This window comes from Leucopleurus acutus (genome assembly GCF_964270905.1).
Source record: "Leucopleurus acutus genome assembly, chromosome: 20".
Classification (NCBI taxonomy): domain Eukaryota; kingdom Metazoa; phylum Chordata; class Mammalia; order Artiodactyla; family Delphinidae; genus Leucopleurus; species Leucopleurus acutus.
Window position 1 is genome coordinate 14,768,379 of NC_139162.1, and position 25,784 is coordinate 14,794,162.

At 37.7% G+C, this 25,784-nt stretch overlaps 1 protein-coding gene across 2 annotated transcripts in view; it reads right to left on the reverse strand.

The window, feature by feature from the left end:
* AP1G1 (adaptor related protein complex 1 subunit gamma 1) overlaps positions 1 to 25,784 on the reverse strand; it is a gene marked incomplete at its 5' end in the record, with an annotated part of 79,581 nt that overhangs the window by 36,944 nt on the left and 16,853 nt on the right. Inside the window, 2 exons of one of the 2 annotated variants that reach the window (XM_082863056.1) lie at positions 4,705 to 4,829; positions 16,882 to 17,085. In XM_082863056.1, the coding sequence (XP_082719182.1) occupies positions 4,705 to 4,829; positions 16,882 to 17,082 (326 nt within the window). Of the gene's footprint in view, positions 1 to 4,704; positions 4,830 to 16,881; positions 17,104 to 25,784 lie in introns of those variants that run through there. The other variant, XM_082863055.1, reaches the window with a different exon arrangement.

Here is a 25,784-nt window from a genome sequence, read left to right on the forward strand (position 1 = left end):
TAAACTCATTTACATATTATAACCAACTCTTACCATTCAGAAGCTGAATTATTGAGTTATGCTACTTCTACCAGCTTTAAGAGCATTTTAAAATCGTTTAGCTCAGTGGTTCTCAAACTGTGATTAAAGAATCTCTGGAAGTCCCCAAGGCTGTTTCAGGGGGTCCACGAAATATAAACTATTTTCACAATACTAACTCATTATTTGTCAGCTTTACTGACACCCGCACTGACAGTGCAAAGGCAATGGTGGGAAAAACTATGGCATGTTAGCACAAATCAGGGCAGAGGCACCAAATAATAGTAGTCACTGAATACACTGCCACACACTTAGAGTGAAAGAGGGGAGGGAGGGAAGGAGTTTCACTTAATACTGCCCATGACAAAGCAGTAAAAATGATTAGTTTTATTATACCTTGACTCTTTTTTTTTTTTTTTTTTAAAGCCACGCCACACGGCTTGCAGGATCTCAGCTCCCCGATCAGGGATTAAACCCGGGCCACTGCAGTGAAAGCCCAGAATCCTAACCACTAGACCACCAGGGAACTCCCATATACCTTGACTCTTGAGTGCACATTTTTTAACATTCTGCGTGACAAAATGGAAAGTATGCATAAAGTACTTCTGATGCATACTGGAGTAAAGTGGCAATCTCAGAGAAAAGCACTTGTGTATTTCTTTCATTTGCAAGCTAAACTACAAACTAGCTACTTTTAAAATGAACATCATTCTTATTTGAAAAATAACTGACAACTATAATTATTAAGATGTGATTATTTGCCAAACATTTTCTTGAAGAAGAGCCAAGTAACCTTATCACTTCAAGAGCAACAAGTGACAATATTTGTTGCCAATGATAAAATCTAAGCTTTGAAGTGAAAATTAGAATTTTGGAATATTTTTATTGCCACCATGAACCTGACAGTCTATCAATACTCTAAAACTCAGTGAACCAATTTTCTCCAAATGCCTTAAGCATGATGTTTAAAAAGCATGCAAGAGTAAAAGGTTCAGTCAAAGTGTAAGACAAACCAATGGGTTTTAATATAACAAAGAACCAAACTTCACTGATATGGTTTCAGACTCCACATTGTAATTAACCCTAAAGAAACTACCACTTATGGAGTTGTGATATACCATCATAGAACATTATCCATAGTTAATCTGAAAGGTTATTAAAGTCCTCTTTCTTTTTTAAACTACATTATCTGTGAAAGGCTAGATCTTCTTCATATACTTAATCAAAACGTAACATAAGAAACGGAATGCAGAAGCAAATATGAGCATCTAGCTTCTAGCTTCCATTAGGTTAGATATTAAAGAGATTTACAAAATTGTAAAATAATGCCATTCTTCTCACTGAAATTGTTCTTGTTCTGAAAAATAGTTTTTCATAAAAAAATTTATTTCTGTTAACATTGTAATGGGTTCATTATTGGTCTTTTTATTTATTTGGGGGGGGTAATTTTAAATGAACTAATAAATGGTTTTAGGCTTCCCTGAAGAACAAAGAAAGGAAAGGAAACAGAAGGTAAAGTGTCAATCAGTCAGATTTGCTATTGTCTACCAATTTGAATATTTAAGATAAAAATTACTGATAAAGTTTAACTTACCTATGGCTTTACCATTTAGTGTCCCAGTTCCCAAGAGTACTTAGTTGACTCTTCAATCATTTTTCAATGATTAAGAATATTTGCATAATGCAAGCTCTTAAAGTATTATATTTAATTTTTAAAGATTTAATTCCAAGATCATTAATGTCAGAGTTTTTCTAGGCCAATGAACAATGAGGTAAACATTCATCATTAAACAGAAAAACTGTTGGTACATATGATGCCCCATAAGCAAAATGCGAAAAACCTCACAAATAAAAAAACTCATTAGCAGATTAAAAAAACACACAGGGGACTTCCCCGTGGTCCAGTGGTAAAGAATCCGCCTTCCAGGGTTTCCTTGGTGGCGCAGTGGTTGAGAGTCCGCCTGCCGATGCAGGGGACATGGGTTCATGCCCCGGTCCAGGAAGATCCCACATGCATGGAGTGGCTAGGCCCGTGAGCCATGGCTGCTGAGCCTGCACGTCCGGAGTCTGTGCTCCGCAAGGGGAGAGGCGACAACAGTGAGAGGGCTGCGTACCGCGAAAAAAAAAAAAAAGAATCCGCCTTCCAATGCAGGGGATGCAGGTTCAATCCCTGGTTGGGGGACTAAGATACCACATGCCACAGGGCAACTAAGCCCATGCACCACAACTACTGAGCTCGCGTGCCTCAATGAGAGAGCCCACGTGCCGCAAACTACACAGCCCAGGCACCCTGGAGCCCATGCACCACAACTAGAGAGAGAAAGAGAGAGAAAACCCATAGGCCACAACTAGAGAAGACCACACGCCACAATGAAGATCCCGCACCACAATGAAAGATCCCACATGCCTCGACGAAGACCCCACGTGCCGCAACTAAGACCCGACACAGCCAAAAAAATAAAGAAAATAAATTTTTTTTAAAAACTGAATTATCTGAAGTCCTTTAACTGAGCTTAAACTTAAGTGCCAGATCAATTCCCAACTATTATTAGCTCTCTCCTAAATTCACTTGGGGCTTAGCCAGGTCTCATGAAAATTAAACACAAAGATTCCTTATTTGCCTGTATGCCTATTCTTCAATTTTTATCAAGCTACAAACCTATACTTGAGTTTGGTATTAAGTCTCTAATGTGAACTTGCTGCTAGGCGGAACTGCCAAATTATCAACATATAATTGAAGGCTTGAATAATAAGGGCACAGAGCATACAAGAACAAAAATTAAAGGAACTTTCAGAGGCCTGTCCAGAATAAATATGTAAAGTCACATTAAACATCTAAAATGTAACCTCCATGACACCAAGGATTTATGTCCATTTTTTTCATTCTCCATCCCCAAAGCTCGTAACACCTCCTGGCATACAACAGGTATACAATAAATATTTGTTGAATAAATGAATCAACTTAGTATTTTCATTATTAATATTTATTACAAGGCCAAAAAGAAGAAGATTCTCCCAAGTTAAGTCACAGAGTCAATATATTTACATGACACACTCTATATTTACAAGCAATCATAATTCTCATTTTGAAATTTTTCATTATTCATTGGGAAATTTTAAATTATAATTTTTACCACAGCAAAATACATGAGTTCAGTGTCTTCAAATTGATCACCTATATCCCCGATTCTACTTTCTGTCAAATACAGAAATACTATAAATGAAAAAGAAATCTAAAAAAGGAGATTAAACCAACAGACAAACCAAAACCAAATCAAAACAAACCAAAAAGTACCTTTAATCAATATGGCCATCAGAACTTCCATAACTTTTTTTTTTTTTTCTTAAATTTATTTATTTAATTTATTTATTTTTGGCTGCGTTGGGTCTTTTTTGCTGCGCGCGAGCTTTTTCTCTAGTTGGCAGCGAACAGGGGCTACTCTTCATTATGGTGTGTGGGCTTCTCATTGCGGTGGCTTCTCTAGTTGCAGAGCATGGGCTCTAGTCACGGGGGCTTCAGCAGTTGTGGCTCGCGGGCTCTAGAGCGCAAGCTCAGTAGTTGTGGTGCACGGGCCTAGTTGCTCCGTGGCATGTGGGATCTTCCCAGACCAGGGCTCGAACCCATGTTCCCTGCACTGGCAGGCAGACTCTTAACCACTGCGCCACCAGGGAAACCCTAAAACTTCCATAACTTTCTAAGAGAAATTTATTATAAGAGAGATACTGAGGGGGCTTCCCTGGTGGCACAGTCATTGAGAATCCGCCTGCCAGTGCAGGGGACACGGGTTCGAGCCCTGCTCAGGGAAGACCCCACATGCCACGGAGCAACTAAGCCCATGTGCCACAACTACTGAGCCTGTGCTCTAGAGCCCGTGAGCCACAACTACAGAGCCTGCGAGCCACAACTACTGAGCCCACGTGCCTAGAGCCCATGCTCCACAACAAGAGAAGCCACTGCAATGAGAAGCCCATCCACCGCAATGAAGAGTAGCCCCCCCTCGCTGCAACTAGAGCAAGCCCGTGCGCAGCAACAAACACCCAACGCAGCCAAAAATAAATAAATTAATTTAAAAAAAAAGAGAGAGACTGAGAACTGTTAATTCCCTACTCACAGGTCCTCTAATTTCTCCAGAATGGCAAGCATTAACTTTGTAAGTTAAACACATAACTGGACTAGTAAATCAGTAAAGCACCCATTAGAGAAAAAAGGACTTATACACAAAAATTCACAGGGCTAAATATAATTCCCAGCAACTGAAATCTGGGATTAGACTGCTGACAAACAAGACCTCTCTTTTTACCTTTAACTGGTATTTATTAAGAATATACACTGGTAATTATTTAATAAACACAATGTTTCATTACTCACAGTATTCAAAAAAATATATGATAAGAAAGCTCAGATTTACCAATGCTCTTTCTATTCTATGAAAGTCCGAATGCTTATTCATGGCTAAATAGTTGCTATGACTCAAGATGTACAGCAATACCTTCAGTTAAATTATCCCCTACAGAAGTTTTAATCCTTTGCTTAGCCTCTTTACATATAAGCTATAGAACCAAAAGCAGCTCAAATACATTCTAGACAGTAAATATAAAATCAATAAATAGAAGCTTTTTATGCCTTATTATAAAAAAGACCTAAAAGTACAAAGTAGTTATTGGAAGAAAGAAACTAAGACTTACTTCTTGATACAGTTGGTCATGAGAAGATGGACATCTTGTCTTTCATCTAACAGCAGCATTGCCCCTAAATAGCCAATGCGTTTGTCTGTGAATTTTTGAGAGGCGATAAGCTTGAGGCACTCCAACTACAAATAAAAAATAAATAAATAATTTTTAAAAAGAAAGAAAGAAAAAAGGAAAAGAAAAAAATTAAGAAATTGCTACCATAATCAGGAAAGCAATGTTTTTAACCCAGAGTCAATGGTTAACTAAAGTACATAGTTATAACCTGTATCATCAAACCACCTAAATAAAAGGCAAAGGTTTAAGATCGTTCAATATCTTGATCATAATAATCAAGTTCTGGAATAGATCATCTTGTCAAGGTCCTATGGTATCTGCCATCCAAATGGCAGTTTACCTTAGATCTACATATTCATACAAACTACTAAAGTGTTGTCATAAGGTTTTAATAAACCTAATTCCTAATTTAATTCCCAGGTTATATTAAACAAGCACCAAGCTCGTGTGTGTATTTAATGTCTGGTTCCTATTGTGAATATCAAAAACTCAGTAACTGGAAACATACCAAGGTGCCAAACAGTGTCCTAAACACCAGGAATGTACAACTGAAGAAGAGATAGACAATAACTAACTTTAACATAATGTGGAAAGTGCTACACTTAGGGTTCGAACCAAGTACTATGGAGAGGTGAGGTTTTAGAAATCAAATACAGAAGTAAACAAACACACACAAGCCAGAGGAAAACCCAGTAATGGAATTAACCTAAAATGTTTTATATGATTTCTTCTTTACATAATTCTTCTTTACACAATCCTCAGAGCTTAAGAATCCGTGTAGTTATTTACAATAGCCAAGACATGGAAACAAGCCAAGTGCCCATCAACAGATGATTGGTTTAAGATGTGGTGTGTGTGTATGTGTATAAAAATATATATGTATATATACATATAATGGAATATTAGTCATAAAAAAGAATGAAATAGTACCATTTGCAGCAACATGGATGGACCTAGAGATTATCATATTAAGTGAAGTAAGTCAGAGAAAGACGAATGTTATTTGATATCACTTATATGTGGAATCTAAAAAATAATACAAATTAATCTACTTACAAAACAGAAACAGACTCAGGAAATAGAAAACTTATGGTTACCAAAGCGGAAAGAGAGAGGGAGAGGGATAAATTAGGAGTAATTAACAGATATAAACTACTACACATAAAATAGATAAGGAACAAGGATTTACTGTATAGCACAGGAAACTATATTCAATATCTTGTAATAACTTATAATGGAAAATAATCTGAAAATATATATATATAAAAAACTCAATCACTTTGCTATACACCTGAGACAATATTGTAAATCAACAATACTTCAATTAAAAAAAAGAGTCCTTGTATTTAGACAGTTTGTCTCTCTACTTAGCCTTTCTTGAACATCACAGTCACTCTGATACACTTTATCATTCCATCTTGACTAACATGGAAGAGGCCAAACATTCCCTCTCGGGCAGTGGTTTACAAAGGGCATACACAAGTTAGACTCTTCAAGAGGGGTTTTTCAAACTATGCTCCCATTTAGAATCACTGTATTCCAAGGAAAGGGGCTCAGATGCAGACTGGTGTAGACAGGAATGTAAGATCACATGAGACTACTTCCCACACGAATCTGCCTGTAAGTATGAAAGTCAAACTGAGAAATGTAAAAGAGTTTACAAATAAACCTGTTTCGAGCTATCTAAAAACTGCTCTCTCAATGTACCTACAATGAAAACACCTGAAGGTTGTGGGATGACTACACCATCATGAGCAAGTGAAAGAAGCCTCAAAGGGAGAATAACCAGGATCCCAAGGAAAACTGAAATGCCTCTGAGATCAACAAAGATTATCTAACAACCCTTCCCTTCCGTCTACACATTCAACTTAAATTTCAAAAACAACTTCTGAAATAGAAGATGTTTATAGTCATTCTTATAATGTCAGCAGAAAAATTACTGCTGAGGTGAATGAGAAAATCACAAGTTAAAATGTTATTAGAAAAATCTTTCTCTTTTTCAAACTGAAGGTTTTTAAATCTTCCCATTTAATCATTCTATAAATAAATATTTTAGCAGTGGAAGAAAATGTTCTAAGAATCAGGTATCACTGAAATGTTTATCATCCTCACTGAATCATGCTTCAGGCAAACAGCAAACATTACACAAACTATCTGAATTTTTTTTCTTAAGGTGAACTAATGAGAAGGACACTCAGGCATTAATATTACTTCATATTTTTAAAGGCCAAGTTTTAAGACAGTCACACTAAAAGTCATTGATGACTGGTGAGTACAATTTGTTGCTTTTTGTGACAGCTGTTAAAACTTACCTAATAACTAAACAGCCAAAAGAAAAACTAAAATTAAAGGGACAAATACTAAATTAATTCTTTTCTAATATTTCCTGTTGGTACAGTGACTTTGCTCTAAGAATGAGCTGCTGTTTTTTTTTGAAGGTGACAAATTTGCGGGGAAAATACAAGATTATATACTGGAAATGGCCTCTGAAATACATACTCCAGTGAAGGATTAACTCTGATCACACTTCACACTTACAGTGGCCAGCAAACAGAGCTCAGACTGTACTACGTGTCATCATTAAAAGTGTTATCAAGGTTTTCAAATGTTGAAAAAGAAAATGATTGGAGGAGAATACAATGGGATGTCAGTAAATGTGAGGAGAGGGCATCCACTTTTGAGTAGCAATCACTAAAAACACAACTCAACACTTACATGAGTTACAGAACAGAAAAAAAATAGTAACCAATTAAATGTATCTACCCCTTAGAAAACAACCTCAACTTCCATCTAGTACTACTGCTCCTCACTTAAAGCTACTTGAAACCGCCACCTGAAACACTGCTAACCCACAAATCTGGCTTTAAATCCACCATTAACAGTCCACCACCAAGGTAACAGAAAACTTTTGCTTTTACCCCAAACTCTTTGAGCAAATGACAAACTTGGAAAAAATATTTGCAACTCATTTCACAGACACGAAATCCTATACAACAGGATTCTACAAACTTATTTTTAAAAAGACCAACAACGGGGCTTCCCTGGTGGCGCAGTGGTTGAGAGTCCGCCTGCCGATGCAGGGGACACAGGTTCGTGCCCCGGTCCGGGAAGATCCCACATGCTGCAGAGCGGCTGGGCCCGTGAGCCATGGCTGCTGAGCCTGTGCGTCCAGAGCCTGTGCTCCACAACGGGAGAGGCCACAACAGTGAAAGGCCCGCGTATCGCCAAAAAAAGACCAACAACGAATATAAAAAGTCAAAGAATTTGAACAGACAGTTCAAACTAAGAAATAATTCAAACATACAAAATGAAGTTCAATCTCCTCATAAAACAAATGCAAACCCATCTAGGAAAATTAACTAAAACATCATTGACCTGTACACCTCAAAAGGGTGTGTTATATGATATGCAAAATATGATTCAATGAAGTTATTAAAAAAGAAAAAGAGGGCTTCCCTGGTGGCGCAGTGGTTAAGAATCCGCCTGCCAATGCAGACGACATGGGTTCGAGCCCTGGTCTGGGAAGATCCCACATGCCACGGAGCAACTAGCCCCGTGAGTCACAATTACTGAGCCTGCGCGTCTGGAGCCTGTGCTCCGCAACGGGAGAGGCCGCGATAGTGAGAGGCCTGCGCACCGCGATGAGGAGTGGCCCCCACTTGCCGCAACTAGAGAAAGCCCTCGCACAGAAACGAAGAGCCAACACAGCCAAAAATAAATAAATAAATTAATTAATTAAAAAAAAAAGAAATGCAAATCCAAACCATATTGAGATACCACTTTTTAACCTATTATATAAGCAAAGATAAAAAACTGTCATAACAGTGCAAGGACATTAGTAATGGCAGTATAAACTGGCACAAGATGCAGTAAGAAAGATTTGGTCTATCTAAATTACAAACACACATACCCTTTGACTCAACAAATCCACTTTTAGGAACTTACAATGCATTTATATTCACACATGAGCAAAATAATGGATATTATTCCATTGTAGTATTACTTTAAACAGTAAGATTGAAAACAAATGTCCATTAATAAGACATCAGTTAAATAGATTCACACATATAACAGAATATTATGCTGTATTTACTACCATGAGCATGTCAATAAAGTTGGAAAAAAATAAGTACAAGGAAGCTTATATATTGGTATGGGTTAATCTTCAAGACAGATTAATAAGGGGACAGTGCATACAGTATGTTACAATATATTTTTGGAAGAGGTGAGAATATACATGTCCATTGCCTGGAGATGTATAAAGTGTCTCTAGAAGTATAGTCAAGAAATGAATACAAGTTGCCTATAAGGAAGGAAACTAAGTGATTGGAAGAGGATAGAAAGCAGAGTTTTCATCATATATCCTTTTGTATCCTTTAAATTTTGCATCGATGAACTGTCATTATTTATTTCAAAGATAAATAATATTGGGCTGGGAGAGAAAAAACTGCAGGATAAAGAGAACTTACATCTAACTTGTAGTTAGAAAAGTTAATACAATAATATTATAATTAAAAAGGAAAAAAACAACTGAAATCATTTGTTCCCCCTCCAAAGTTAAACATATATTTCAAAAAATAGCAAAAAAGCATTTGAGTCTTGGAATCATTTCATGAAAAAGCCTTTGAAAAATTTAAGAAAATCATATGAAAATATAACTCAGTAAATGGAAACTACCTTTTAAAGATAACTTAAATTCATAATGAGCAATTACTGTGCTATTCTATCATACCTGCGATGCCGTAGGAACATATTAAGAAGTATGCTCCCTTCTTATCTCTATTCCCCACAAGGGCTGTGCTCTTTTCTGCTGACAGTTATTTTGTATTCTTCACCTACTATCAATTTCTTCCTTAACAACCGGTCTTAATATATTGATACTTGCTTACCCACAGCAACCTTCTCCCTCTCCCCCCACCTACATCCCAAAGGGTTGACTGTGGTAACTTTTTGCTACTCACTGATTTTTTTATATTTATTTTCCAAGTGTTTTGAGACACTGTGGTTTTCCTTTAATTTAGAAAGCTCCTGCTGTGTCCAAACCAATGTGCTAGTCATTCTCACTGACACACAGAAAGACACATAAAAGAAAACCAGCATTTGAATATTTATCATAACATATGATAGATATATACCGTGACAGTCATGCACAAGCTACTGTGAAAACAAAGTAGGAAGGCCACCCAATTCAGGTTAGAAACTAAGAAAACATCTGAGAAAGGTTTCTATCTCTTTATATAACACTTAGTGGAACAGAAAGAAACCAGTTAGGAGCTTTGCCTCTCTTATCCTGGTTCTAGCTAAGAGACCTAAGTGAGTTATTTCAACAATCTGGGCCTAGTTTCCTTATCACTTAGGTAACTGAGCCACATCATGGAAGACAGCACCCTAACAGCTGTCCTACACTCCATGTCTTCCAAGGCAAATAGTCCCTAATTCTCTCCAGCTGATCCTTGAATTTTTCTCAGAATATTTTCTCAGCAGAAGCATTCCAGAGAGCCATAAGCAACAAGCCTTAAGGGACTGAAGTTATCAGCCTCCTTTAGAACAAATACAGTGCCTTAAAAATCACTAATCAAAATCACCTGGGAGGGTTCTAAGATTTTTTTATATATATATATATATATATATATATATGTATGTATGTATGTCACCCCCAGGATATTCTGATGGAGTAGATTTGAGAGAAAGCCTACTTAATTTTTACATACTTTTCCTAGATGACTCAATGCTCCAATTTTCCTTGAATTTCAAAGCAATTTTTAATAGGAGAACTTTACCAAGTTTCTGGCCTTGTTACATTTTTCTGAAGCAAGTACAAATATATTGCCTTTTATCAGCATTTAATCTGGTTGCCCTTTAGAAAAAGCTGCACTCACTTTGTTAGCTTTTAGAACAATTTCCCAAAAGGTCAAATGCACATATACATTTGCTTTTAATTTAACATTGAGCTTTATGATGTGAACAATCATCTTGATGAAAAGATGCAATTAAAATATTGTAAACATTAACGGATCTGCAACTGATTGGTTAGGTCTTAGTTATTTGTATTTCATTTTAATGCTCAGAAATAACTTTCCAGTTTATACACATACCCACACACACACGCACACACACACACACACACTCACTCACTCACACACACACAATTTTTGAAGAACAAGATTATAACTGCTTTACCACTGTGTAGCTTGGCAACATAAAATCTACATGGACCAGAGCCTGTTTTTCATTCTTCTGGCATTAACATTCCTATTGTATCCCATTTTTTTTTCTCTTGAGAAAATTTATCATGAAATATTTTACTCAAAAATTTGACCCACCAACGAGCTTTATCAAATCTTAACATTTTACCCTATTTATTTTAATAAATTTAATATTACAAATTCAACTGAATCCCTCTGAATAGTCTGCCTCAATCTGTTCCCTCTCTCTATCCCAGGACTGACCAAAACTCAAAACTGCTGTTGATCATTGTCATGTCATGTCCTTAGCTATACATGTAGAGACAATTGTTTCTGAATGTTTTAAACTTTACACAAAGTATCATATTGTATTCCTGCTCTTTTCACTCAACATCTTTTGAGCACTACTCACATCCAGACAAGAAGCTCTAATTCAGTCATATTCATTGCTATAGAGCATCCCATGTATGAATATACAACTTACCTATTCATTTTTTTAAATAAATTTATTTTTTTTATTTATTTTATTTTTGGCTGTGTTGGGTCTTTGTTGCTGCACGCGGGCTTTCTCTAGTTGTGGTGAGCGGGGGCTACTCTTCGTTGCAGTGCGTGGGCTTCTCATTGCCGTGGCTTCTCCTGTTGCGGAGCACAGACTCTAGGCACGTGGGCTTCAGTAGTTGTGTCACACGGGCTCAGTAGTTGTGGCTCACGGGCTCTAGAGCGCAGGCTCAGCAGTTGTGGCACACAGGCTTAGCTGCTCCGTGGCATGTGGGATCTTCCCGGAGCAGAGCTCAAACCCACGTCCCCTGCATTGGCAGGCAGATTCTTAACCACTGCGCCACCAGGGAAGCCCAACCTACCTATTCTTTTTGTGGAGATACAGATTGTTCCCAATGCTTTCCTAACAGAAACAAAACTACAATGAACACTTATAAAATGTCTCTTTTTAAACAGACAAGGAGCCTTGATCAGATTCAGGTTTATCAGTTTTTCTTTTGTTTTGATTTAGCAAATATAATTCACAGGTGGTGGTATGAACTTTCATCAGGAGGCATATAATTATGTCTGGTGGTTGTCTCTCCTGTGACATGAGCAGCACCGGCGATCATCAGGAATTGCAAAATGGTAATATCCTAATTCTTCCATTCCTTCTTCATTAGCTGGATTATTCCTCTAAGAAGCAATTTCTCTATGTATACCATTGGATCACCAATAGTTCCTTCAGAAGGAACTTAGCAATAATTCCTTTACAAGGAACTACGGGTAAGGAAAGGCAGGATAAATGTTTGTTTCATTTATCAGTTTTCAAAATAATGAGTCAGTTCCCTAGTATCCTCCAAAGATGACCAATGAAGTTTTCAAAAAATTTTTAAATTATTATGAACTCACTGATATAAACTTACTTGGTATGTTTCAACTACAATTATTACTTTTATTAAAAGCTCAAACTTTCTCATTTTGAGCCATGACAGCCTCCTCTTGTGGCTACCATATCCTTTTAAAATGACCTCTGTAGTTTTTCTTGCCTTCTGGTACAGTACAACAGTCCAAGCTTATTTTGTACATTTCCTGCCCCAGATTTGGGATCAGCCATCTTTCTAATGGGCCTGACCCTTTTAGAATAAAAGGGTATTTGTAGACCACAATCTGAGCTTAAGTGTGCTCAAGGCAAGGATGCCTACTATCACCTCTTCTTTTCAATATTGTTCTACATGTACAGTATAATAAGGAAATAAGAAAATGTTTAAGGATGGAGAAGGAAGGGAACTGCCATCATTTGCAGACAGTATTGTTGACCATATGGAAACAATAGAGTCCACAGGGACTCTTAGAACTAAGTAATGTTGCTAGGCAGATAAATAGACAAAAATCAATTATATTTCTATATACCTACAACATAATTATTAAAAAATTTAAAGAATGCTATTTCCAATAGGAACAAGAGCTCCAAGGAACCTACCAATAAGTTTCACCAAAGATGTGTAAGACCTTATGGAGAATACTGTAAAACTTTAGAGAACCTAAGGAAGTGAAATGCTATACTATACTATACTGATGGAGAGGAAGACTATTGCAGACAGGTAATTGGGTACAGCAGGCCAGGATGGAACTGGGGAGAAACAGAACGCATGCCCAGCCTGGAGAAGGTCCCTAGCCTACTACTACCATGTGAAAATGTGGATCCAGTGTTGCAAAATCCTCTGACTTTCTCAGAGAAACTAGAAATCCAGATTTCCATGAGAAGTTCTTTGATTTTTATACATAGACAGCAAACTCAAAACAATTTTAAGTACTGTGCAGGACAAACAAAATACATCTGTGAAGAATTTGGGCCCTGAGTCACCATTTTCTACTCCTGCAATCTACCCACTTCTTCAGATATTCAACTTTATTTCTGGGTTGTGTTTAAGCCAGACACGTGAAACGTTACACACCCTACAGGAAATCTATCATTGCTTTTGTTGTAAAAATGTTGAGGATATTGTCTCTTACATTACTAAAAGAGCCCTAAATAAAAGACCCATGAAAGAACATCCCTTTTAGAATTCAGTGCTTTTCCTAAATTTTGTTTGCTGTCCCTTAGGAAATGGTAAAATTGGTAATGTCTGACAGTTTTGTAAGAACAAAACATAAATGTTTAACATTTATTAATTTAATTAACCTTTAGAATAACCCTATAAAGTAGTATCACAAATATCCCCATTTTACATATGAGGAAACAAGAAAGGTTAATAGGTTCTTGCTCAAAACCACACAGACAGCAAAGTAACAAAGCCAATTCACATCGAGGCAGTCTGGTTCCCGCAACTGTGCTCTTAAATTCTAGTAATAACAACCACATAACTGAATCTTTTTTTTCTTGCCTGAGCTGCCTCCCTAACAGCAACTACACAGGCCTTGTGTTCTGAATTCTTCCTTCTCCTCTTACCTTCTACTATTCTTTTTCCCTTTTAAATAGATGCTGGTAACATATGCCATCTCAAATCCTTTTTACTGCAAGGCAGGGCTAAAATAATTAACTTAAAGCAAATAGCTATTTATAGATTTAAACTAAACACAAAGAATGAATAGGTTTTAGAGTTATACAAGGTTGAGTCACTTAAGTCACTTAAACTCTAAATTTCAGTTTAAATAAGTCACTTAAACCCTAAATTTCAGTTTCCTCATCTGTACTATGAGGATACTATCTACCTCATGGGTTTTATTGTAAAATTTAAATAAGACTCTTAAAATATGGTTATTAGAAATTTTTAAATTATACATCTGGCTCATATTTAATTTCTGTTGTACAGTATCATGTTAGATACTGCAGTGAAAAAGAAACAGGTGAAATTAGCTTTAATAATATATTTTATTCAGCCCAATATATCTAAAATATCATTTCAACATATAATCAGCATATAAATTATTAGTTAGCTATTTTACATCTTTCTTTTGTACTGAGGCTTCTAAATACAGTATGTGTTTTACACTTACAGCACATCTTAATTTGTACACTACATATCCATCAGAAATATGTGAACTGTATTTAGATTTCATAAAACTCACAATTGATAAGTAGATTCACATACCCAAGTTTTAAAACATATTTAAAAGTTTTCCAATAACTGCATCAAGTACCCACCCAAAATTTATTTTCCTTTAATATTCACCTCAGTTGAACTAGCCACATTTCCAAAGCTACTCAACTAGTGGCGATCATAATGAACAGTGCACATCTAACAAATAAAATGCAATTAAAGGCTGGCTGTTTTTACACATAATTAAACGAAAATGACACTGTGATTCATACATGCAGGAGAGAGAATCTTGATAGGAACCTTTTTATGGGTACATTATAAAGGCAATTCCAATGGGTAGGGTACCAAATTACTGATACGGATAGGGCCGTGACTTATTCAGAGGGAATGTTTGAATTCCCTTATCCAAACAGAATGAGGGCCTTAAAATTATGATTCCTATTCCCACTCAGAAAAATCTTTATTTTTTTTGTATCAAAACTTTCCTTGAGTGTAAACACTCTCCGCCTAAGACTTAAATGTTTTATCTAATAAGTTCCAAAACACCTAGACAGACCTGAAAAGCAGTTTTATTTAAACATGTTATAAAAATAAATCTTAGAGATATATAGAGAAAACTCCTTTACAAAATGAAATATCACCAAAGTCTATCCTATGATTTTAAATTCAAGAGTTTGTCTTTAAAGTACACCCTTTGGGGTTTCCCTGGTGGCGCAGTGGTTGAGAGTCCGCCTGCCGACGCAGGGGACACAGGTTCGTGCCCCGGTCTGGGAAGATCCCACATGCCGCGGAGCGGCTGGGCCCGTGAGCCATGGCCGCTGAGCCTGCGCGTCCGGAGCCTGTGCTCTGCAACGGGAGAGGCCACAACAGTGAGAGGCCCGCGTACCGCAAAAATAAATAAATAAATAAATAAATAAAGTACACCCTTTGGAGTATATAAATCTACTGTTTCCATGATGTTAACAGCAGTACACTCTGAGTGGAAGGATTAGGAGTCTTCCCTTCACTTGACTATCTAACTTAATGAGTCTACTTAAAATCAACCAAAAAGAATATATGAATATCTACTTGCTTTATACTAATTATGTCACATACTACATGCATAACCACACCTAGATCCATTTCTGATATAGTAAAAGCATATGACGTTTATTTACAGAAGACAGATGTTGTTTTTGACTGCCTAGTATCTGGTCCTTTCCTCTGATATTAACACCTCAATTTTCCTTTGGGGAATTAATGCTCTCCCACTCTCAACCATGTATTTCTAGAGAGGCTGATCTCATTTCCTGCCCCAAAATGAGCATAAAAGTAACCCAGGTCAGCCTGGTAAAATTCAATCCCATTACTTTTGCTCCTGACGCACAGGCTCAGCGGCCATGGCTCACGGGCCCAGCCGCTCCGCGGCATGTGGGATTCTCCCAGGCCGGGGCACGAATCCGTGTCCCCTGCATCGGCAGGCGGACTCTCAACCACTGCGCCACCAGGGAAGCCCAATCCCATTACTTTTTTGTTTTAACCTAAGGGTGAGGGAATTTCCTTCCACTGAAGTTAATGAGCTGAACAGAAGATAAACTGATGACCATCTTTCCTGATAAATATATCAAAACATTAACAACATTATCTTTGAATAATGCAAATATGGGTAGTATTTTTTTCTACTTGTACCTAATATTGCACATTGTTTCTTTTAATTTTGCAGTCTTTTCCATAAAAAGACTACTTAGCATATAATTAAATTCTTAAGTGAAATAAAATTCAATAGCATTCATAAGAATTAAAAAACAACCCACTATACCCTTCTCTGTGACTCAATCTCCACAACAAACGTGGAAAGAAGAAAGCACTTATCACCAAGAATATCATGCCTAGACTGGCTGTATGTGTTTGTATGTGGGAGCAAATCAAGAGGCAGACCTGTACAGTGGTTATAGCTATCAAGGAATGAGGTAATTAGGACAAAATCCTTAAATCCTATTACTTGGCAACTACCTAATTTCTTTTACTTAAAAACATCTGTCAGTGTTCCTCATGGTATCACTGCACTGAGGAAATAATTAAGAAAACATTTAGCAAACTTTTTAAAATGTATACTCATTATAGTCCAGGCCCTCTGTCAGAACAATCACAATCTACTGGTTAATCCCGGTCAATCTTTAAACTCACTGCCACCATTAAAACATACCCTAATCCACATAATGAGAGATTCCCAATGGAAAGGAATTGATGGCAATATCATGCCTTCCCAGGTCTGCAGCTTTCTCTCTCAATTCTACCCTCAGTCCACAATAATCAGACTACAAGGACATCAAAAATAGCCTGTCCTCCCCAACAGGAAAGACTAACAATCCCTGACCTATTGACATTAAAATAAGAGTACCCTTGCTAGATGTGGTCTCAGCCCAGCCTACCTGTCCAAAGTGAGCAGGGTAGCCCAGCATGTGCATATATAGTAATTTTGCCACATTCCGACACCGGTATGTATTGTCTTCTTCTCTAAAAGATGACCGAATTGCAGCACATTCTTTCTGGATCATTTCTCGTTCTTCGGCTTGGGTTCGGGCTGTCCGGATGGTCCGGATCAGCTCCCGCAATCTGATGGGGGCTGGCATCCTCTGGATATGGAAAGACATTAAATAAAGACGTTCATATTTTTTACTACCAAAACCATTCACACAACTTCCCACACACATTTCTGGTTTTTAAGAATTTAAGACTTGCTGAGTCCAGTAATACAAAGTTCCAGCAAAGCTATTACATACAAACCCCTCAATTCATTAAACCTCTGGAAAGAACACAAATAAAAATGTTAAGTATTAACTAAAGCAAAATAAGACATAAAATACACCAATGACGTAAAGCCTATCACTAATATCAAACTATCTTAGGAACTAACTCAACCCAAATCTTTAGGCAATCCTTAAATTAAGGAAAGGCCTATGCCTAACCTTTAAGAAGATAGATATTTTCTGCTCAACTGTTGTTAAACTCAACAAAGCTCAACAAAGTATCAGAGAAATACTGAATATGATCATAATTAAAGCTCAATTCAACAAAATGAAAGTTTAGGAGAAAAGACCAAATATCAGATTTAAACACCTTTCCAAGAAGCATAATCATCTCAGTATCCTAGGTACTCTTTGAAAATGTGATGAGGAAAAAAATAATAAACTGATCTCAGCATACAAAACTGTCAACTGAAAAAAACGCACAACCTAAGAACTGAGAACTATGTTTTATTCAGGGCATTACTGATGCCCAGGATACAGCATCTCAGATAGCTCTTCCAAAGAAGTAAGGGAGAAGCCAGGATATATAGGAGGTTTTGCTGTGGGAAAAAAACATGTAGTTGAACATCAAAAGATGACTGCTAATCCCAAAAACAGACGTCTCAAGGTAATGATTTTAGTGCTTTTCTATGTATGGGAAGATGCAAGAGTCTGGGCTGACTGAAATCATTCCTTTGATATGCATCTTAACTATCTAGGGCCCGTATCCTGTTTTTCTCCATCCCGAATTCCCCTCAAGGTGCACCATGCGGGACAGCTGCAGTGGCTGATGGTTTCACAGCTACAACATCCTTTGTTTACTGAAATGGCAGGTGACAAATTTTTGTCCAAAACACTACTGGTGTCATATTCTCATGAATATTTTTTAAAGTAATAATAATAACAGAGGACCTATAATAGACAAAACAATTACGAAAATTTAAAAAAAAACCCACAGGTGGAGAATTTGCACTACCTAATTTCAAGAAATACTACAAAGCTACAGTAATCCAGACACTGTGGAACTTAATTTAAGGACAGACAGAGAATAATGGAGCAAAACAGAAAGTTTAGGAATAGACCTACACAAATATGTTCAACTGATTTTCAACAAAGGGGCCAAGGTTATTCAATAGGAGGAAGGATAGTCTTTCAACAAATGGTGCTGGCACAACTGGATATCTACATGAGAAGAAAAAAATTAACCCTGGACCCTAACCTCACACAATATACAAAAATTAACTCAAAATGGGACACAGAAGGAAATCTTTGAAAATGTGAGTTTAAGCAATCATTTCATACACAAGCAAAAAATACAAAAGAAATAATTAATAACTCGCATTTTATAAAAATTTTTAACTTTTACCCTTCAAAAGATGTCATTATAAAAATAAGGCAAGCCACAGAAAGAGAAATAATACAATTCCTATCCTACAAAGGACTTGTATTTAGAATATATACTTCTACAACTCAAAAATAAAACAATCTTACTTAAAAATGGGGAAAAGATTTGAATAGACACTTCTCAAAAGAAGGTATATGAATGTCTGTAAGCACATGAAAAGATGCTAACATCATCAGTCAGCAGGGAAATGCAAATTAAACTATAAAGAGATATCACTCCACACCATTAGAATGGCTAAAATTGTAGGCAAAAATATAGAACAAATGAACTTTCACAGACTGCTCACGGGAATGTAAAATGGTTCAAATACTTTGGAAAACAGTTTGGCAACTTCATATAACGTTAAATATACACTTGGCATATGATTCAGCAAATCCACTCCGTATTTACCCAAGAGAAATGAAAATATATATTCTCACCAAGACATGTACACAAATGTTCAAAGAAGCTTCATTTATAATTGCCACAAACTGGAAACAACCCAAATGTCCATAAACAGGTGAATCATAATCAGTATACCCCTATAAAAGAATACTTCTCAGAATAAAACAGAACCAATACACAACATACAAGAGTCTCAAAAACATTCTGCTGAGCAAAAGAAACAAGAACAAGAGAGTATATGTTGTATGATTTCACTTATATGAAACTCTAAGAAAGACAAGTCTCACCTACAGTGATGGCAAAGAGATCAATGATTACCTGAGAGGATAAAGATAGGGACTGGACTGGGATGCAAGGAAACCTTCTGCAGTGATAGAAATGGATATATGCACTTCTTGAAATTCACCAAACTGTATACTTAAAACAGTTGCATTTTATTTTATACATATTATACCTCAAAGTTAAGAAAAATGATAGAATTAGATAATCATTACAATCACCTTCAGTACATATTAGCTGTGGAATCCTAAACCAATGACTTTCAATGTTGTTCTAATCTAATATACCAGGAGGATGTCCCACTCCAATCAGTTCACTATGGTATCAATCCTCAAGGTAGGGATAGTACATTAGGAATTTAGAAAAGTTCCCTAGGTATTGATATGCTCTGGTATATTGGCCCTCTTAAGATTGTGTGTCCTAAACTATGCAAAACTACCTGTATAAGGCTGTTTTGTTACTTTTTTTTATATATAAATTTATTTTATTTATTTATTTTTGGCTGTGTTGGGTCTTCGTTGCTGCCTGCGGGCTTTCTCTAGTTGGGGTGAGCAGGGGCCACTCTTCGTTGCGGTGTGCGGGCTTCTCATTGCGGTGGCTTCTCTTGTTGCAGAGCATGGGCTCTAGACACGTGGGCTACAGTAGTTGTGGCTCGTGGGCTCTAGAGTGCACAGCTCAGTAGTTGTGGCGCACGAGCTTAGTTGCTCCGCAGCATGTGGGATATTCCAGGACCAGGGCTCGAACCCATGTCCCTTACACTGGCAGGCAGATTCTTAACCACTGCGCCACCAGGGAAGCCCCTGTTTTGTTACTTTTTAAAAGAACTATTCAAGGGTCTAGCGTTTGTAGTTTACAAAGCACTTTTACATTTATTATCTTCATCATCTCATTTGTTCCTTAGATCATTTTGAAGTAAGGGCAGAAAATCATTATCCCCACTTTGCCTTTGATGAAACTTGGTCTTAGAGCAACTATTCAACTTGCTTAACGTCACAAAGGCGGTAGCTGACAGAGCTAGCACCTGAACCTGGTATTAAAACTCCAAGAGTTCTTCCCAATACTTCAAAAATAAACATTATATTGGACTTCCCCAGCAGTCCAGTGGTTAAGACTCAGCACTTCCAATGCAGGGGGACATAAGATCTCACATGCCGTGCGGTGCGGCCAAAAAAAAAAATTTTTTTAATAAATAAATAAACATTATATATACATGAAATAATATGATTGCTAGGATTTGTTTTAAACTACTCCCGGGGGAGGAACTTCCCTGGTGGTCCAGGGTTTAAGAATCCGCCTTCCAATGCAGGAAACGCACGTTTGATCCCTGGTCGAGGATCTAAGCCCGTGTGCCACAACTAGAGAGAAGCCCAAGCACCGCAACAAAGAGCCCGCACACAAAGAAGGATCCCGCATGCCGCGATGAAGATCCCAAGTGCCGCAACTAAGACTCAATGCAGCAATAAATAAATAAATAAATATTAAAAAAAGAAAATACTCCCGGGGGAAAAAATATTGAGGAAGGAAAATAGGAGAGAAAAATATGCAACAAAGTGGGCAAAATATTGATCACTGATGAAGGTATATGATAAATACATGATGGTACATTATATTATTCTCTATTTTCATGTGTATTAGAAATTGTTCATAACCAAAAGCTTTTTAAAAGTCAAAAAGCCTCAACAGGGGCTTCCCTGGTGGCGCAGTGGTTGAGAGTCCGCCTGCCGATGCAGGGTGCACGGGTTCGTGCCCTGGTCCAGGAAGATCCCACATGCCACGGAGCGGCTAGGCCCATGAGCCATGGCCGCTGAGCCTGTGTGTCCAGAGTGCTCCGCAACCGGAGAGGCCACAACAGTGAGCGGCCAGCGTACCGCAAAAAGAAAAAAAAAAAGATGTTAATCACAAAAAACAGACATCTTAAGTTAATGATTTTAGTGCTTTTCTATGTATGGGAAAATGCAAGAGTCTAGGTTTACTGAAATCATTCCTTTGATATGCATCTTAACTACTGAGGGCTGGTATCCTGTTTTTCTCCATCCTGAATTCCCTTCAGGGTACACCACTGGGGGGCTGCAGGGGCAACAGTGGCTGATGGCTTGATGGCTGGAAACGCTCTTTGTTTACTGAAATGGCAGGCAACATTTTTTTTTTTGTCCACATAGGCATGAATGAAAAACAAAAGTTTATTTACATAGTACTGAATTTAGTTTATATTTAGTATATTTCAGAATATATTCTAAGATCAAAACTAAACAAAAAGTTCTAGTTCCAGTGAAGATGGGTATAAACAACACTCCATGGAGACTCCTTCCTCTCTCTCCTCTGAATGCAACTAAAATCCTCGACAAAATGCATGCCACAGCTACCTGAGGACTCTGAAAAATAAATGACAGCAAGCAGACTGGAGAAAGAGAGCAGAATTTTAAGTTCCCTCAAACTGGCAAGAAGCTATCATTTTCCTCCAGTATTGCCCAGCCTGTACCCAAGGGCAGCCCAAAACCCAGAAGTGCTCGCTGGGTACAGAGAAAGAACTCTAAGAAAAACCCTCTCTTTCTGGTCCAAGGAGCAGGGAAAGAAATATAAAGGACAATGGAGGAAAAGGCTCTCTTTTGTTTAGTTTTGTCCTTCACTCCACCCGTGCCCCTAGGCAATACTGCAACGGTGCTGGCTGTGGCAGAAAAGCAATGGCAGTAACAGCCAGGCAGGCACCTAGAAACGGGGAAAGGGAGACTCTGCTCTTCTGACCAGAGGAGCTGTGATCCTAAGAGCATGGCATAAGTCACTCCCTATCCTCCCACTGCTTGATAAAGGGTGAATTCGCCAAGAAAATACAACAATCCTAATTGCAAACGTATTCGACAGTAGTGCTAAAACATATATGAGGCAAAAATTGACGGATATGAAAGGAAAAATAAACCACCACTCAATTATAGTTAGAGACTTCAACATGCTTTCTAAGAATAGAACTATAGACAGAGTATCAGCAAAGGTGTAAAAGACGTGAATGCCACTGTCAACTAACTGGATCTAACCAATATCTATAGAACACCCCAACCAACAACAACAGAATATACATTCTTCTCAATTACAGAACATTCACCAAGATAGACCATGTCTTGGGCCATTAAAAAAAAAAAAAGAATTCCCAGGCGGTCCAGTGGTTAAGAGTCGGTGCTTTCACTGCCGTGGCCGGGGTTCAATCCCTGGTTGGGGAACTGAGATTCCGCAAGCCACGCAGCCAAAAAAATAATAAATTTAAACGAATGGAAATTATACAAAATATGGTCTCTGACTGTAAGGGAATTAAACTAGAAATCAGTAACAGAAAGCTAACTGTAAAACTCTCTGTGTACTTGGAAATTAAACAATACATTCCGAAATAATCCATGTTAAAAGAGGAAATATCAAGGGAAATTCGTAAATACAGTGAACAAAAACATAAACACACATCAAAATCTGAGTTATACACTAAAGCAGTGCTTAGTGGGAAACATACAGCATTAAATGCTTGTATAAGAACAGAAGAAACATGTCAACAATCTGACAATATAAGGTTCTACTTTAAGAAACTAGAGGGAATTCCCTGGCAGTCCAGTGGTTAGGACTCCAAGCTTTCACTGCTGAGGGTACGGTTCAATCCAGGTCATCCGTGGTCAACCCTGGTCGGGGAACTAAGATCCTGTGAGCTGTGTGGTGCAGCAAAAAAAAAAAAAAAAAAAAAAAAAAAATACTAGAAAAATAGCAAAATAAACCCAAAAGAACTAAAAAAAGCAAATAATAATAATTTTTAAAAATCCAGAAATCAATTAAATTAAAAACAAAAAAATATATCAAGTCAATGAAACCAAAACCTGGTTCTTTGAAAAGACCAATAAAATTGATGAACCTCTGACCAGACGATAAAACAGAAACAATACAAATTACCAATTATTAGGAATGAAAGAGGGGATATCACCACAAACATCAGAAGGATAATTAGGTAATAGTATGAACAACTCAATGCACATCACACCTGGACATCCATATGCCAAAAAAAAAAAAAAAAAAAAAAGAACCTTGACCTAAATTTCACACCTATTAACTCAAAATGGATCATAGATCTAAATGTAAAACATACAACTATAAAACTTTTAGAAGAAAATATAGGAGAAAACCTTCATGACCTGGGGTTCGGCAGAATTCTTAGACATTATACCAAAGGCACAACCCACAAAAGAAAAAAATGATAAAACTGTACTTTTTTTTTCATAAAAAGTACAAACTTTTGTGCTATGAAAAACACTACTAAGAAAATGAAAAGACAAGTTACAGAGACTGGGATATTTGCAAATCACATATCAACAAAGGACATGTTATGTATTCAGAACATATAAAGAACTCTTTGCGGTACGTGAGCCTCTCACTGTCACGGCCTCTCCCGTTGCGGAGCACAGGCTCCAGATGCACAGGCCCAGCGGCCACGGCTCACGGGCCCAGCTGCTCCGCGGCATGTGGGATCCTCCTGGACCGGGGCACGAACCCGCGTCCCCCGCATCAGCAGGCGGACTGTCAACCACTGCGCCACCAGGGAAGCCCTAAAGAACTCTTAAAAACACAACAGTTAAAACAAACCAACCCAGTTTTTTAAAACAGGCAAGAGATTAAAATGGATACTTTACCAAAAAGGTATAAGGATAATAAATAAGCATATTTAAAAGATGCTCAACTACATTAGGCATTAGAGAAATACAAATTAAAACCACAGTAAGATACTGCTACACACCTATTAGAGTGGCTAAAACACCAAGTGCTGGGGAGGATGCAGAGCAAATGGAACTCACATACACCGCTGGAGGGGATGCAAAATGGTACTGCCATTCTGGAAAACAGTTTGACAGTTTCTTATGAACTTAAAACATACGCTTACCATATGACCCAGCAATCCCACAACTTGGAATTTATCATAGAAAAATGAAAACTTTTGTTCACACAAAAACCTATACATGAATGTTTATAGAAGCTCTGTTCATAACTGCCAAAAACTGGAAATAAAATGTGGTAAATCCATAAAAATGGAACTCTATGTAGCAATTTAAAAAGGAACAAACTATTGCTACATGGCATTACACAGCTCTAAGGTATTATGCCTAATGAAAGAAAACTGTCTCAGAAAAGGTTACATATTGAATGATTCCATTTATATGAAATTCTCAAGAAGACAAAACTATAATGATGGAGAACAGATCAATGGTTGCCAGAGGTTAAGGTTGGGGAGACTAAAAAGGGACAGCCTGTGGAAGTTTTTCTGAGATGATAGAACTGTATGCTAATTGTAGTGGTTATTACATAAATCTATACATGTGTTAAAGTTCACAGGACTGTACACTTCAAAAAAGGTCGATTTTACTGTATGTTAACTAAAAAATTAGAGTTTTTAAAAAGTAAACAAAAAAGCCTTCAATTAAACAATTTAGACCTATTTGACCAGGTATAATAATATACACTTGGGATATTAAGTAGGCTAGTGAGAAAGTTACTAATTGTTCCAACCTGCTTTAAGACACATTTAACTGCTAATAAAACAAAACTGTTCAGCCTGTAAAAGATAATAACAAACCCTTATTTAAGGGGTGGCTGAAGGCAGGTCTCACCTGAAAGATGAAGTCATGTTCTTTGCCAGTAAAGTAGGGATGGGTGACAGGGAACTAAAAGGTGCTCTACTGAGCTAACCCCCATGAAGGTGTGAAGGTGTCAAGCTGTCTAGAAAGGAGTTCCTGAGTGGCATGTTGAAACGTAGTGCTTTCCAAACACAGGCAGGTCAGAAAAGGTGTCTGTTAAGCCTGTTAAGCTATATCCCTTTTGGACTTCTAAACAGGTGAACTGAGACTAAAAGAGGATAATGCTTTAATTACATTGAGAGGGACAATGACAAATCTTTGAGTACTTGTATTTCTCTTTATTTCTACCTTAGGGCTTCCCTGGTGGCACAGTGGTTAAGAATCCGCCTGCCAATTCAGGGTACACGGGTTCGAGCCCTGGTCCAGGAAGATAACACATGCCGCGGAGCAACTAAGCCCGTGTGCCACAACTACTGAGCCTGCGCTCTAGAGCTCACGAGCCACAACTACTGAGCCCGCATGCCACAACTACTGAAGCCTGAACGTCTAGAGCCCATGCTCCGCAACAAGAGAAGCCATCATAATGAGAAGCCCGCGCACCACAACGAAGAGTAGCCCCTGCTCACTGCAACTAGAGAAAGCCCGTGTGCAGCAAAAAAGACACAACACAGCCAAACATAAATAAACAAAACTATATTTCTACCTTAGATATGTAAGAAAGTCTATTCTAAAATTCCAGCCATTTCAAATCCTGCAAAAGAGAAAATCAAAAAGCTTGCATCTGGTCTTCCCTGGTGGCGCAGTGGTTCAGAGTCTGCCTGCCAATGCAGGGGACACGGGTTCGAGCCCTGGTCTGGGAGGATCCCACATGCCGCGAAGCAACA